This window comes from Trifolium pratense, linkage group LG6 (genome assembly GCF_020283565.1).
Source record: "Trifolium pratense cultivar HEN17-A07 linkage group LG6, ARS_RC_1.1, whole genome shotgun sequence".
In the NCBI taxonomy this organism is placed as follows: domain Eukaryota; kingdom Viridiplantae; phylum Streptophyta; class Magnoliopsida; order Fabales; family Fabaceae; genus Trifolium; species Trifolium pratense.
In genome coordinates this window covers 30,705,618-30,720,138 of record NC_060064.1, presented here as the reverse complement: position 1 = coordinate 30,720,138, position 14,521 = coordinate 30,705,618, and the positions used below count along the sequence as shown (strand labels likewise).

General features: G+C 30.3%; 1 protein-coding gene across 1 annotated transcript; it reads right to left on the bottom strand.

Annotated features, from left to right (window-relative positions):
- Positions 1–4,718: 4,718 nt before the first annotated feature.
- On the bottom strand, positions 4,719–10,586 carry LOC123891449. The gene is made up of 8 exons (XM_045941323.1): positions 10,523–10,586; positions 10,120–10,474; positions 9,017–9,179; positions 8,311–8,511; positions 7,942–8,187; positions 6,237–6,384; positions 5,832–6,054; positions 4,719–5,193 (listed from the first exon to the last, which is right to left on the bottom strand). Exons 2-8 carry the CDS (start codon positions 10,451–10,453, stop codon positions 4,847–4,849), a joined length of 1,662 nt encoding a protein of 553 aa, XP_045797279.1. The 5' UTR covers positions 10,454–10,474; positions 10,523–10,586; the 3' UTR covers positions 4,719–4,846.
- Between the last annotated feature and the right edge of the window lie 3,935 nt (positions 10,587–14,521).

The following is a 14,521-nucleotide window of genomic DNA, read 5'->3' as shown; positions in this document are numbered from 1 at the left end:
ATGTTATTTTTCTTACAGCTAGTTTGATAAGTTGTCTGAGTTGGAAACATGTGGATTTCTTTTTAGTTTATTATTGTGACAAAAAATTTAAGATGATATTATTTATTGGTTTTTTATTTGAAACAAATTTGATGGATACCGTAATATTTTTTGTATCTATCTTTTATAGTTTAATTAGAATTAAATTTATATACAGTATATTATTAGTGTAAAGTTATTTTACACAGGCGTCCAATAATATATTAACACATTGTGTATCGTATTTAAAAATATATAATGTGTCATATTCATTAAATGATATGACAATACATCATTAGATATATGTGTAAAATAATTTTACACAGACAATACATAGAAATTACACTTCCCTCAAAGGATTCTCTTATTTTTATTACCTTTATCTTTGGACCGGCCCTAGTAATTAATTAATTAAAAATTCTCTCTTTTTTACACATGAAAAAAAAACTCTTATTTTTGTTTTGGTAAAGTTAAATAGTACCAACATTTTGTCGTTTTGAACACTGTCGAAATGGATTTTCTCAGGTATGATTTACACTTGAGAGAATAAAGTATAATCTAACTCATCTAAATTCATTTTTTCTAAATTTTTATATGTTTCTCTTTCTTGATCAATAGTAATAAATCATACTTTATTCTCTTAAATGTAAATTAGACCGGATAGAACTCAATCCAGTTTGATAGTAAAGGTTATTTTTACTGTATTTTAAAACATTGGGGTTGTTAATTAAACGGTCTCCATAAAAAAATAATTGAGATGAAAACGGTCTCTTTACGTCAAATAAGTCCCATAGATTTTGTGAGCATGTGGATGCCCGTTGGAATGAGTTATATATTCGAAATCAAAGTAAAAAACATTATGCTCCTGCATCAAAAAATTAGTACTAATAGTTATGCATGTGATCTGAAGTGGATTTAGTTTAAAATAGATATTGATGATGCGAGAAGATGCTGTCATAATGTCTTTGTTTGGTAGTACTTCATTATTTGGTGACGTCTTAGAGAATGAGAGATACTATGTCTTTTGTTGGTACTTCATAATTATACATTTTTCAATTGAGAAATCTATCTTTTAAATTATGTTTGGCAAAAAAATAGTATTGTGGATCAATGTTCCAAATTATTATAAATTTAAATGACGTTCAAGAAAATTCTTTAAAATATATAAAGCAAAAAAATCACGATTCACGACCATTCTCGTCTTTAGGCTAAACACAAAATTGTTGGTGTCAGTTCAATAAAAAGCTATATTTTATTTTCTGTTGTTTTAATCAAATAGTATCAATTAAGTTATTTCAATCATAAAAATAAAAATGATCATTATCTTATTATACTTTCAATCAACAACATATATCGTCATTAAGATTTTAAATATTTTGTAAAAATTAATCCACGATTAACCATTTATAAAGGTGGTCCGATCCATATTAAAAAAAATCTTGTGTTAGTATTTAATAAATATTTGATCTCTAAAACATTTAACATTTCAAAAAAAATTTAATAGGTTACTACAAAAAATAAAAAATATTAAATAGGTTCTTATAAGTAATTTTTATCAAACTTCAAAGATTTCTCAACATAATTCAAATATCTTGAATAAAATACAAGTATAAATTTTAAACCTTCATTATCAACACAAGAATATATTGTTATATTGAACCACTGATCACTATTGAAAATTTTATCTTACCTAAGTCAAATAATAGAAAAATTTATATGAATAAAATTGTTCGTTTATATTTTCGGGTCAAAATCATAACACTGTAGTAGATAACATAACAAGAAAATGAAATTAAGACTTTTCCTTTTTCTTGTCACGATTTCTAACAAGATTTAGAGGAATGAATATTTTATCTACCTAACAACAACCGAATATTTAATGGAAAGTTGATATATGGGAATGGGAGTATGAAAAGATTTTCTTTACCTGTGATGGCTCCTCTTTGCATGACCCTCTTACTAGGAAAAAGGTTACTCTTTGATTACTCTTTTTTAATTCTTGCAATCAAGGTGTTAACAACACTTCTCATAAAATGAAACGGGATAAACATTGCAAGGTGTGTCACATCCATGCCTCACAAAAATAAATTTATTTATATATTATATGGTACTTATTTTGTGACGGAAATTTAGTTAGGAACAAAATTATCAAAGAAACTGATGTAAAAATAAGTTTTCAACATTTTCCTTTTATTTAGTAACCTAATGACTAGATCAACACAATATGTGTAGAGAAGTGAAAATTTTAAAGTTCAAACCCTAACTTCTTTAAAAATGTCTCTTGATAGTTAATAATTGAATTTTTCTTTTGAGACAATAAAAAGTTTCCAACTTTACTAAAATTAAATGTTATATTAGAATCCTTCAAAAAAAAAAAATGTTATATTAGAAGAATACTTGGGTGGTCACAATGGATTTAGTTCATCTATTTAGTCACACATGCACACATGTTTATAAAAGGTAGAAAAATAAAATAATTAAAATAAAATAATGTATATTTTTAAAATATTTAAATAATATATATTTTTATATGAATATGATCAAATGGAGTGACCAGATGCTTATGACTATATAAATATCTTTCATTATATATTTATATTAATACAAGTACTAAAAAAAAGCATGTTAACCGGTATTTCTAAGGCACCGGTTAAATAAATTAAAAATAAAATTTTATATTATTTTTTTTTTATATTTTAAAAAGGTAAACTATAGTACAAGTTTCAAATTCACCACCAAAGAAAAAAACTTACCAAAAAAAATAAATTCACCACCCAAAAAAAATATAGTACTACTAGTTTAAAATTAAAATTTGATTTGTTGAGGAACCTTGGAGATAACGCGTTGAATGATTGGTGGTGTAGTTAAAAAGGGAGAAAGGAAAGATAGAAATGTGTTGGAATGTCATTATCATCATATTGTGAGACTAAGCTTGAATGTCTGCGGAAATTCGGAAAGAAACGAACAAAAGGGAATCCCGTGTGAATGGGTCACGCCATTGTATTAGAAGATTGTGATGCCCAATTTCTTATGTGGTAGGGTGGGGCATTTAGGAATCAGATTCAAAATTCAATATAATACTACTACTCCTTTTAACATATTGGAATTCCAAGCTGTTATCTAAGGAAAGAAAGCACCAAATAACCCACTTACTTGGATCAATCCAATATTGTTATCCTATGTCTCGTTTTAGTACAATTAATTCATTCTACTTATTTTTAGATATCTTTAGAAAACTATGTTACTCTAATAAACACAAGTGAGTATTTTTACATGTAAATGGAGGCCCAAAATTTTTGGGCCAAACACATCTGAGTCCAATCTCCATCTCCATACATATAAAGGAGGCCCAAAATATACTAAGTCTAAAAATGAGCCCCATAAATCAAAAGTTGAACCCTAAGCGCCCAACTTTGTTAAATTTTCCCAATTTGTTTTTTTAGACAAATAAGTTCTCTACCGAAGAGCGCTTAGACGAGATGCCGTGTGTCTCTTATAGCTTAACCAAGGTTCTTAGTTCGATCTTTGGTTTGAGCATGTAATAGTGTTAAAACTCTTAAGGGGAGTTGGCTGCCCATTTGAGGCTCATAAAACTTGAAAGATTAGTCCCTGCAGTTGCGCACATAGAATACTTGGTTAATGTTAAAAATCATGTTCTCAAAATTTTTGAAATTTTTTGGAAAAAAAATTCTCAAGTTTTTTCGAGAAACAAATTTATGCAATTTTCTTTTGGAAAAAGGTCTAGAACTTTTTTTTTTTCGAAAAAATTCCAAATTTATTTATGGGAAAAAAGATATCATAGGGATTTGAGAGTTTCAAGTTGCTCTTTTCCAATGCAAATAATCAAAGAAGTTAATGAAGAGTTAAAAGTGGGGTCCATATGCCTAAATCAATAGTTGTACAGCGAGTTGAAAAGATACTTATTTCTTTTTTTGACCAAGAAAATATACTTAATTAATGCTATGATATCACGATTTTCTAAGTTTGGTTGAGAAGTTCAACTTCAACTGACCGATAATTAATGTGTTTAATTGGTTTAAAAAAGTAGTGTTTCAGAAGTCTTGAAAATTAATATAAAAAAATAAAGTCTTGGAAATCAAAGCTTTGAAATGAGTGAAGAATAGTAACATTTATACTCCTAATAAAAAGAAGAAGCCTTGGAACTCTTCATACAATTAAAGTTGTTATTAATTTCTCGAGTGTACAGTGGTCAATTTAGAGATTCAAAAACTCACTTTTCAATGCATGCAATTAAGAGATGAGTTAAAGTGAACACCACTCAGGTGTGAGAAATGTTTTTGAGGAAATCAGAGCGTTTACGTTTATTATACCATCCTGAGTTCTTTAAATAGGTCTCACTTAATATTTTATATTATTTTACACTTACAAATTATTTAAACAGCTTAATCAATTTTCTAAATATTCATTCAATTCATCAAATACTCTAAAAAATGGGTCTCACTAACCCGACAATGTTTCACGCAATATTCATCTTTGTGCACATTTTTAATTTAAAAAAAGTTAACAAAGCAGACGATATAGATGAGAGAACGTTGCTATGCAAAGAGACGTTCTTTAGTTTATATACGTTGCAGCCAAATATGAATTATCCTCTTTGATCTATCCTCTTAGATTACGAGAGATCTTTTCAATAAAAAGATCAATTCTCATTACAAGGATAATGTATCAAAAGTGCACCAAAATGTAAAGATGACAATTGAGAAGAATAATACAAATACTCTCATTTTATATATTACATAACAACTATAATAAAATAATTATTGTTTTCTAAGAAATAAAATACAATAAAAATTATAACTTCCAAACGCTACAAATTATATGTAACAGTTCTAACAACAGTTTTCCTAGAATTACAATAATTTTGAAGGAAATCAGTATCTACATTACCAAAACCAGATAATTGAACACCATAGAAAGCAAGACGTTTAGTATCCCTTGGAATTGGTGATTGCCAAAGACCATCCCACCAAGCTGGTGGGAGAAGTGGAGTGAAGGCACATTGATTGCTTTGGTTATGACAACTTAATGGTCCTGCATATCTGTTCCAAACATGTCCCCAACCAATTTGGTTCTTTAATCCATCTGTTAATAAGTTGCTTTGGAAACTGCTGAAAAATGAAAAACTTCGACCTGATGTTTTCTTGTTGTCGTCTCCTGAAGCAAAAATGAATGTTTTAGAAGTATGTTTGAGTAGACATTATGCAACTATAGGGAAATGGCAATGCAGTTGGTAATTTGCCGCATTCATGCAGCCACAATATCCGTGTAGTAGTTGGATTGATATCGGTACAAATTTTAATATAGATTTTGATTTTCTAAAAATAAAAAATATTAGTATTGAAATATGAACCGTCTGATCTTGATCCAACGACTACAAATGTTGTAGTTGTGTGATTGCGACTGAGTCAATCAATCCTTGTTCGTGAAAGCATTCTCACGAAAATGTTATAACGGGAAAATTAACCAATCAAGGTGTGTGTGTTTGTGTGTGTGTGTGTGTGAGAGAGAGAGAGAGAGAGAGTTCAAAAACAAGTAGATCTAAATGCAGTTTTTCTTTTCGTCCTTTAAAACATACTAATTTGTTCGTGAAAGCATACTAATCTGAAATTAGGAGGACCAAAACTGTATTTAAGATAAGCAAAAAGAAGTTGATCTATGATGAATACTAATTTGTCCTTTAAAGCATACTAAGTTGATCTGTGACGTTTTATTTCAAGCTAAACAGCAATCTGCATGAAACTATGATGAATAACAAACGAAAATGACAGGAGTGGCATAGGTAGTGCAAGTACCTAGATTGTGTGCTGCAGCCAGTGCAGCAATTAGCTGAGCATAGGTAGTTCCAACACGCCGTTGAGCTCCAGAAACAACTGCATATCTAGCGCGAGATGCAAGAAAAAAGTCTACAAAAGCAACCCATCTGGGTGCTGGACCCCAATCTTTCGCTCTGAAATCTAACTTGGGCAAACTTTCTAACATTTTTCCTTTGAACTTTTCATAATCAAAACGCATAACCTGCTCAAAGCACAAACGCATAAGAATAAAAGGCAAGTGATTGTTACTGCATTATTAGTAATTCAAATTGTTGCTAGTAAGTATTTTATTTTGCATTAAGAGTGGCATATATAGTACTCAAGAAAGATTCATACACCAATATTTGCATGTGATTTATCACCTAAGATGGATTGAAAAGTTACCTCGGCAAATTCACTTATGTTGGGTACAATACTTTTGAAAAGGGACGGTGTATCCGACACCACAACAATCTTTGGTCTTGACATTAGATGTTGACTCTCTATGGCTTTTCTGATGCAACTCATAACGGCCTGCAAAGCTCTTATGGACCTAAAAAAAAAAATACAAAAGCAGCATCATATGAGAAGATACATAAGTCCCAACACATGTCAATGTCAGACACCAACATGATTACACCACATTGACACATATGGCTACATTCAATTATTTCCAGTGTTGTGTCTGGTGTTCGTGTTGGTCCTCCATAGCAAACAACTTGAAATCATCTAAAACCATTGTTTACATATGAAGATGAAGAAGATAACTAACCCTATGGCAAAGAAGACAATAATAACCGACTAATCCTAACAGAATTAGTTACAAGGAACTAATCTAAGAAAAAGAAGAGGAAAAACTAAAATAAAAGAAGCAATGAGATATTTCATCACATGAATGATCCCAGCTTGAAGTTTATATCACACACAAGATGGCAATATAATTCGATATGCTTTGTGCGTTAATGGAAATTGGGATTTTCAGTAATCTGAATAGTAGATTGGTTATTACAGTGTACTGGAACCATTTGTGTCATAGGATGATGAAAGTCTTTTTAGTAGGTAGAATGAGCCACTGAATCTCACAAGTGGTGTTAGCAAAGACACGATACTCAGCTTCAAAAGAGGAACAAGAAATTAAACTTTGAGAAAAGACAAGGGAACAAAACCACAATAGGACAGGGTGAGTTACAATTCCCGTATAGATTGGAGGTATAGGGGCAGAAATAGGAATCAATTCAAGACACTCGTACAAAATCAATGCATGCTTGTCGCTACACCTAAATAGTGATATGATTTGTGTCGAGATGCATAATGTTGATGTTAGCTTCTAATATGTCAAATGGATACTTAAATGTATGTGTTTGTTTCATGGACGAATGAAATCATGGAGTCTGACATTTAGAGTTGGTTTACTTATGTTTTCATTTTCATGGTCCAATCTGACATTTTCTACAACATTTTCATTTAAAATTTTTTAAAACAGACTTAGCTTTTTCAGAAATTTCGAAACTAAAATATTGTTTTTGAAAATGCATTCTTCCTAGCTTGCCTTCCATATTTTATCTATCACAATTGTTCACTACACGAGTCTTCCATTTCCTTGTTAGCAATTTATGCTAGTGTTACCACTTTTTAGGCAAATTGGTGGAAGAAATCGGTATTGGGTCCTCAGGGCTTCGTTAAGAATGATGTGCCGAGGAAGAAAATTGAAAGGTCATTAAAATGGCTAACAAATTTAGGAATCTCAGTATTAGGTCTATATTTTAATGACCTTGCAATTCTCTTCCTCGGCACATCATTCTTAACAAATCCCTGAGGACCCAATACGGATTTCTTCCACCAGTTTGCATAAAAATTCTACATGAGTCTTCCATCTCCTTGTTAGCAATTTAAAATGAACATAAATTTAAGAAAATAACAATGGAAATTGTTTTCAGAAAGTAAATAGGGTCATAATTCTTGTTTGTAATTTGTAAACTACCACCTATTATTGAAACTATAAATATGAAACATGTTCATACATGGTTTGTAGGATTCCCGGCATCATTCATAAATCAAGCATGCGAATTCGCTTTCAATGAAAGTATTAAATATTGAGTGCTTATATTACCTGTTCGTTTGCATCCGCATATGCAACGAGATATCAGGATTCTCCACACCACCAATAACCCAATTGACTGCTGCCTCAACATCTTTTGAAGGCGATATGAGAACTCTCATGAGCTCCCCAAATACATTCGGCTGAGAACCAAGAACTTGCGGGTCACCAAATAAATTATAAGCCGCAATCCTCATCTGAGGATGTACGTTCTTTAAGAAAAATTGAGACGCCACAGCATCATTGGTTCCTTGAAACCTAAACCATAAGATTCATAGTCAGAAACAACAAAGTTTATTGGTTTTCTTGGTATGCGTAAATACCAAGAAAACAACAACTGAATGTGCAATTAACTATTGTGGTAAAACCATGTCACTTTACCAAATGATAGGTTGTTCCCACTCCTTCCAATTGCTACATAGAACATTTGTTTGGGACGGCTTTTCAAAATCATCGGTCCTCATAACCAGTTTCCTCCTATATTTGCTTTCACAACCATTTAGTCTCCATAGATGCTTTATTTCTTTCATGGTAAAGGTAAAGTTGGCATACGAAATGTAATCCTCGAAGGGATATTTGCCTCTGAAATGTAGAATTAAGTCGATAATGAGACAATGGAAAGATAAATAAATCACTGTCCTAATAGTATAATTTACAGATAATTGTAAGATACCAAGTTCAAAGAAGTTTGGTCATCCATCAACGGCGTATTGCTATAGGTTTCCACTGACATAGACATTGGACAGGACACTAATATTGACACAGACACCGGTAACAATTTAAGAAAATGGGAAATATTGAATGTAATCACATGCATCAGTGTCCAGTCATGCCTTCAATTGAATGTTACAAAATGTTTTTGGAACACAATGCAATGGAACACATAATAAGTTAACACAAATTGACATGAGAGCCACATAAAAAGCCAAAACTAGTTTCTGAATTTTGCATTCTCCACTTATGAAGGGATACCATTAAACTAAATCTATAAAGAGCTATAGGTAACAATTTCAGGCATAGTAAAAAAAAGGTGCAAAAGTAAGTTCTTAAAAATGAAAAAGAAAGGCTTGGGAAAGAACCAATATGCCTGGTTTGGCCAATGATCAGCGACCGGTTTAACATTATACTCAGTGCCGCAGCGCTTAAGAGCTTGTACATTTCATTCCCAAAACCCGCCTCGGCAGTCTTGCCTAGAACAAATCCATGGCTACAGAACTGATCAGAGGGTAAATCCCTGACTCTTGAAGCACCTGAAAAAAAACAAAAAATCAATGGCATCATGTTTTGATTCAATATATTTCTTTTTTTGCATAAGCACTCAATTCCTACTCACGTTCTTGTTGTGAATCTCACCAAGAAGTGCCCACTAATGACTTGGATTTTTCAGAAAAATTTAAGAGTTAAATATCTTTTTAGACCATGTAATCATCTCAAATTTTGTTTGTAGTCCTTGTACTCAATGTTGTAAATCGCGAATTGTTAAAACTAACAGTTTGTTCAAATTCCGCTACGCTACAACGATATAGCACTACTATTTGACAATCTGCTATGCTACAGCGTTATAGCGCCGCTATTTGACAACACAACTTGTACTCGTTTTTTTTAGTCCTACAAATTATAAAACTGCATGCTTTTAGTTCCTAAGAGAAACTAAGAAAATGTTGTTTTATAATTACAAGAACTAAAAGCATGAGCAACGTGTAAATTCTAGTCTCTTCTATATTACTCCCTCCGGTCTCAAATATAAGCAAATATTCTTTTTTCAGGTTTAATGAATAACTGATGTATTTGGTTTATATTATAGACCAGATACATCTGTTATTCAAGTAACCTAAAAAAAAAACCTTTGCTTATATTTGAGACCGGGTGAGAAAATTTACATCATAAGCTATGTTAGAGAGCTTATGGAAATAAGCAAGAATGCAAGATAGTTTATGAAAGTAAGCTGAAACCAACTTTTGAAAATTACATAACTTGTTTTGATAAGCTCTCATAAACAATCTTATAAGTATTCATGCCATAACAAAAAAAAAAATTGCATCTTGAAAAACACAAAACAAAAACAAATTACTTGGACACACGTGACGTGACAACAACATTAACAAGCTCATGTTCTGTTCATTTAGATCCTCAAAAAATTAAAAACCAAACAAACATCAAACAAAAACCAGAGAAGTAACAAGTAACTACCATTCAACACAAAATGTTGCTCAATAATTCTCCTAACTCTCAATGTTTCTTTCACAGCCAAACCATTTACGAAATCATTCCCCATTTCTTCTACCGTCGCACATGTTTTCGATGTCGCCGGCGGTGGTTTCTCCATAAGAGTCCCATCGCCGACATCGAAATCAGAACTATTGGAATCTACTAACTGAAAATCTTTGGCGTAAACAACCTTGATCGGTGGTGGATCCAACGGTCTTAAAGCTAGCATCAATAATCCTAAACCTGTTACCGTTGCACACAAAACAAGAAATGGTTGTAATAACATTCTCCTCCTTCTTCCACCGCCATATCTCATTCTCTCTCTCTCTCTCTCTCTCTCTCTCTCTCTCTCTCTCTCTCTCTCTCTCTCTCTCTCTCTCTCTCTTCAGAATTTTTTTTGGTAAGTTCAGTTTCTTTGTTTTCAGCTAGATCTCGAAAGTGTTCTCTAATCTCTCTCTCAGCAAACACACACGTGTGTTATGTTGTTTTAGTTTCTCGTACTTTGTTTTTTTACTACACCGCGCACGTGTACAATTCAGATTACTCGGGTTTTGACCCGATTACCATGATCCAAACCCGTTTATGGTTGTATTAAATAAATTCGTCTCTGAATTTTTATTGGTTAATCATTTTTTAATTCAAAATAATTAAAACGTCTATAAATTTATTAAAATTACATTAAAGAAAGATCACAAACAATAATTTCTTCATCAACCTCCATTTTTAATGGAGGCAATGATGATGGTAGAAGATGTAAGTAACCAACTATTGTATTGTGTTAGACATTTAAAGTTTATGCACATACTTTACTCCTTATCGTTAAATAAATTTGTATTTTTAAATGATTATTTTGAAAACATGTTAAGAACATAATAAAAAGTTTCTCGAATAAAAAGGAACTCAAAATTTGATTTCTAAGTCGAGATTTTTATTACTTTTATCTTTATCTTTTGAAATTTAAAAAATTCATATTTAATTCTTTTTATTATAAAAAATTCTAAATTTTTGTAAATAATTTTTTTATAGTATTCTAAATATGTCTGGAAAAACATTATTCAATAATTTAATATTTAAAGGATAATTAAACAATTTTAAAAAAATTTAAAAATAATAGGGACTAAAATTGCATGCATATAAATTTTATGGGGACCAAAACATATGCCACTTTTTTATAGGGACTAAAAACAAATTTGGGTAATTTTATAGGGAATAAAAATATATTTAACTCATTACTATTTGTAGGTGGTGGTGAAACAAGCACGACGAATGATCGGTGGTGAGCAAATAGTCGTCGCGTCTAAAAGAATAAGACCACAAAGAAAAATCATGGATTAGAACCAAAAGAGAAGAGAAATACTCTATAGAAAATACATCCTTTCTTTGATTGCTAATGCTTGAATTATCAAAGTACACATTGTGAACTCCTATTTATAGGAGAATAATAACTACAATGACTTTCGTCAAAAAAAATAACTACAATGACTTACATGCATGAAGACAAGTGTCACAAGAAAAACATGAAATAAGACAAGTGTTAAAATGAAACTACATGCAACGATACAAGTGTGTTACATGCAACAAGTCAAGTGTATCACATGCAAGATGTCATGGATGGATCCTACAATGGATGAGCTTCGACCAGGGACGGATCCAGAAACTTTAAGTAGTGGGGGCAATATATATATTCATTCTAATTTTAAAATATTTTAATTTTAACAAAGTAATTGAATTCAAGGAGTTAATGAACATTTCTTAGAATAAACTGTTTAGAAAAATTTGAGTTTGATTTTGGGGAGAACAATTTTTTTTCTTTAAATTTTACTTATTTTGCAGTTGATCTCTAAATTAATAGGGTCATTCTCATAAAAACTGGAGAGTTAACGCCAAAATCATTTTAGTATTACCATAGTATACAATAATGCAATATATCTTATGAGGAAAACGGAACCAATTAAGACCACTGGACAACTCATCTCTTATATTTTTACTGAGTAGGCCAGAAAAGTTAATCAAACATTCATTCAATAAATAAATAAATAAATATAACAAATAAGTAATACATGCATCAATATATATGAAAATTGTTCAAAATATAGTGGGGGTCTAAGCCCACACACCACCCAACATAGGTCCATCCTGGCTTCGACCATAATGCAAGGCTATGCTCTAAGGCTTTAATTTAAAGAAGAAGGAGTCTAAGAAAAAGCCAAAAACATCAACTTCTAAGAGACTTGTATAACTTTTTGTCAAAACAAAAAAAAGGAGACTTCTATAACTCCCCAAATCTATATATATAAATCCTAGATAGTTGTGGAATTCACTATCTAAACCCTAATCCATAAACCAATAAAAACATTTCATTTAACCACATCATCCACTTACATCCATTTAATGTGGGGTATTATTATTATTATTATTATTATTATTATTATTATTATTATTATTATTATTATTATTATTATTATTATTATTATTATTATTATCATTGTTGTTGTTTTGGGTTATTATTCATTTTAAATTTTTTTGTTCATTTTATTATTTTGTGTATTTTATTTTATTTTATTTCAAAAAAGTTAATGTTTTTGCTAATAATCTTTTGTCCAATCTTTGTAAATATAAGGAGTTGTTCGATTGTCAGAACTACCTTCTAATGTTAGTAAAAAAAATAGATAAAATAAAATTTACTAATGGTTGTTATGCCTTATTTGATTTTTATCATATTCGATATTTGAGTATGAGTTAAGTTGGTTTATCTTTGCTCCAATAAGTTTTTTAAATGTGATGTATAAATAAGTTTTTTAAATGTATAAACATCTATATCTATATATATAATTCCTATATAGTTGTGCAACCACTAATCTAACCCTAATCCACGTCAGCCACTTATATCCAATTAAACCACTCAATAATGCAACATCACTTCTACTTACATCATTGTCATCTTTATACACTTTTTCATATGCCTACATTTATATACCTATGACTTTTCATTATACACTCACTCAACTAATAATAATAGTTTTTACTAAATTATACGCACTAATTAATCTTTTATACTATGTATTGAATTATAGTGTCCAATTAAGAATCAAATGCACAGTGTATAAGTATGACCGCAAATCGTTTTCATAGTGACATGACAATTTATGGATTACCAACTTATTTTGGTAGATGCAATGAGATCCATCGTAATCTTTTCGAAATGTATAAACACATCTTTAATATCTATCTTATATTTACATCATTTTATTATTATTATTATTATTATTATTATTATTATTATTATTATTTTGTTGTTATTGATGTTATTATTATAATTTTCATAATACTTATTGTTTCAATTTATACGAATGACTTTTCAATATTATAATATAAAAAATACCGCATAACACCCGTGCATCGCACGGGTGTGGGACTAGTAAATTATTTATAATACAATATTTAGAGGAGTGTCAAGGTTATACCCTCTAACACACTCTTTAAATACACACCAATAATAATTAGACATGTTATCCATTCTTTTATTCTTATCACATGCTACCGGTTTTGGAATATACCAATTTATTTTTTTAATATTTTATTTGTGGTTAACTTTTCATCTTCGGCTTCAACTTCTCACCAACACTACAAGAAAAAAGATTTTCGACAGAGACAAATGTTGTTGAGAAAAATACAAAATTGCTGCTAAATATATTTTTCGCAGCAAAAAAATTATCGCTGCATGTCGCTGGCATAGATGTCGTTGCGAAAAGTTTTGCAAGGACAATCAATGTCGCTGCCATAATTAGTGTTTTCACAACAACAAAGATCTCTGCCATATGATGACTATTGTCGTTGCAAAATTTATTTTTGTCAACGACTAAAGTCGCTGCAAAAATGTATTTTTGTCAACAACTAAAGTCGCTGCAATAAGTTATTGTTTTCAACAATATAATTTTTTTATAGAGAACAATATAAATTGTTGTTATATCTTTTATACCTTGACAACAAAATTAGATATTTTTGTTATTTTTTATAAAAATATTAGCATCAATCACTTAATTTTTGTAAAATCTTTTTTTTTTTTTTATCTTTTTTATAAGTTATGTTTCTCGTTCAATTTTATTTTAATCAGCGAATTTTATTTATAAAAAATTAAAATACAAATACAAAGAATCAAAATACAAATCGTAAGTCTTTTAGACCGCAACAAAACCAAGTACCTAAAAAAAGAAAAACAAGCGGTCATCCGTATAATATAAAAAAAGTAAACTAGATACTAGGCCAACAACAAGAAGAGATCGAGTGAGCAAAAGGGAAAGAGGAGCGTTGGATGAATAATAATTCACTGTAGAGAAAGTTTACAATATATGATCAAAGTTAGTGAATTTATAACAATTAGTAT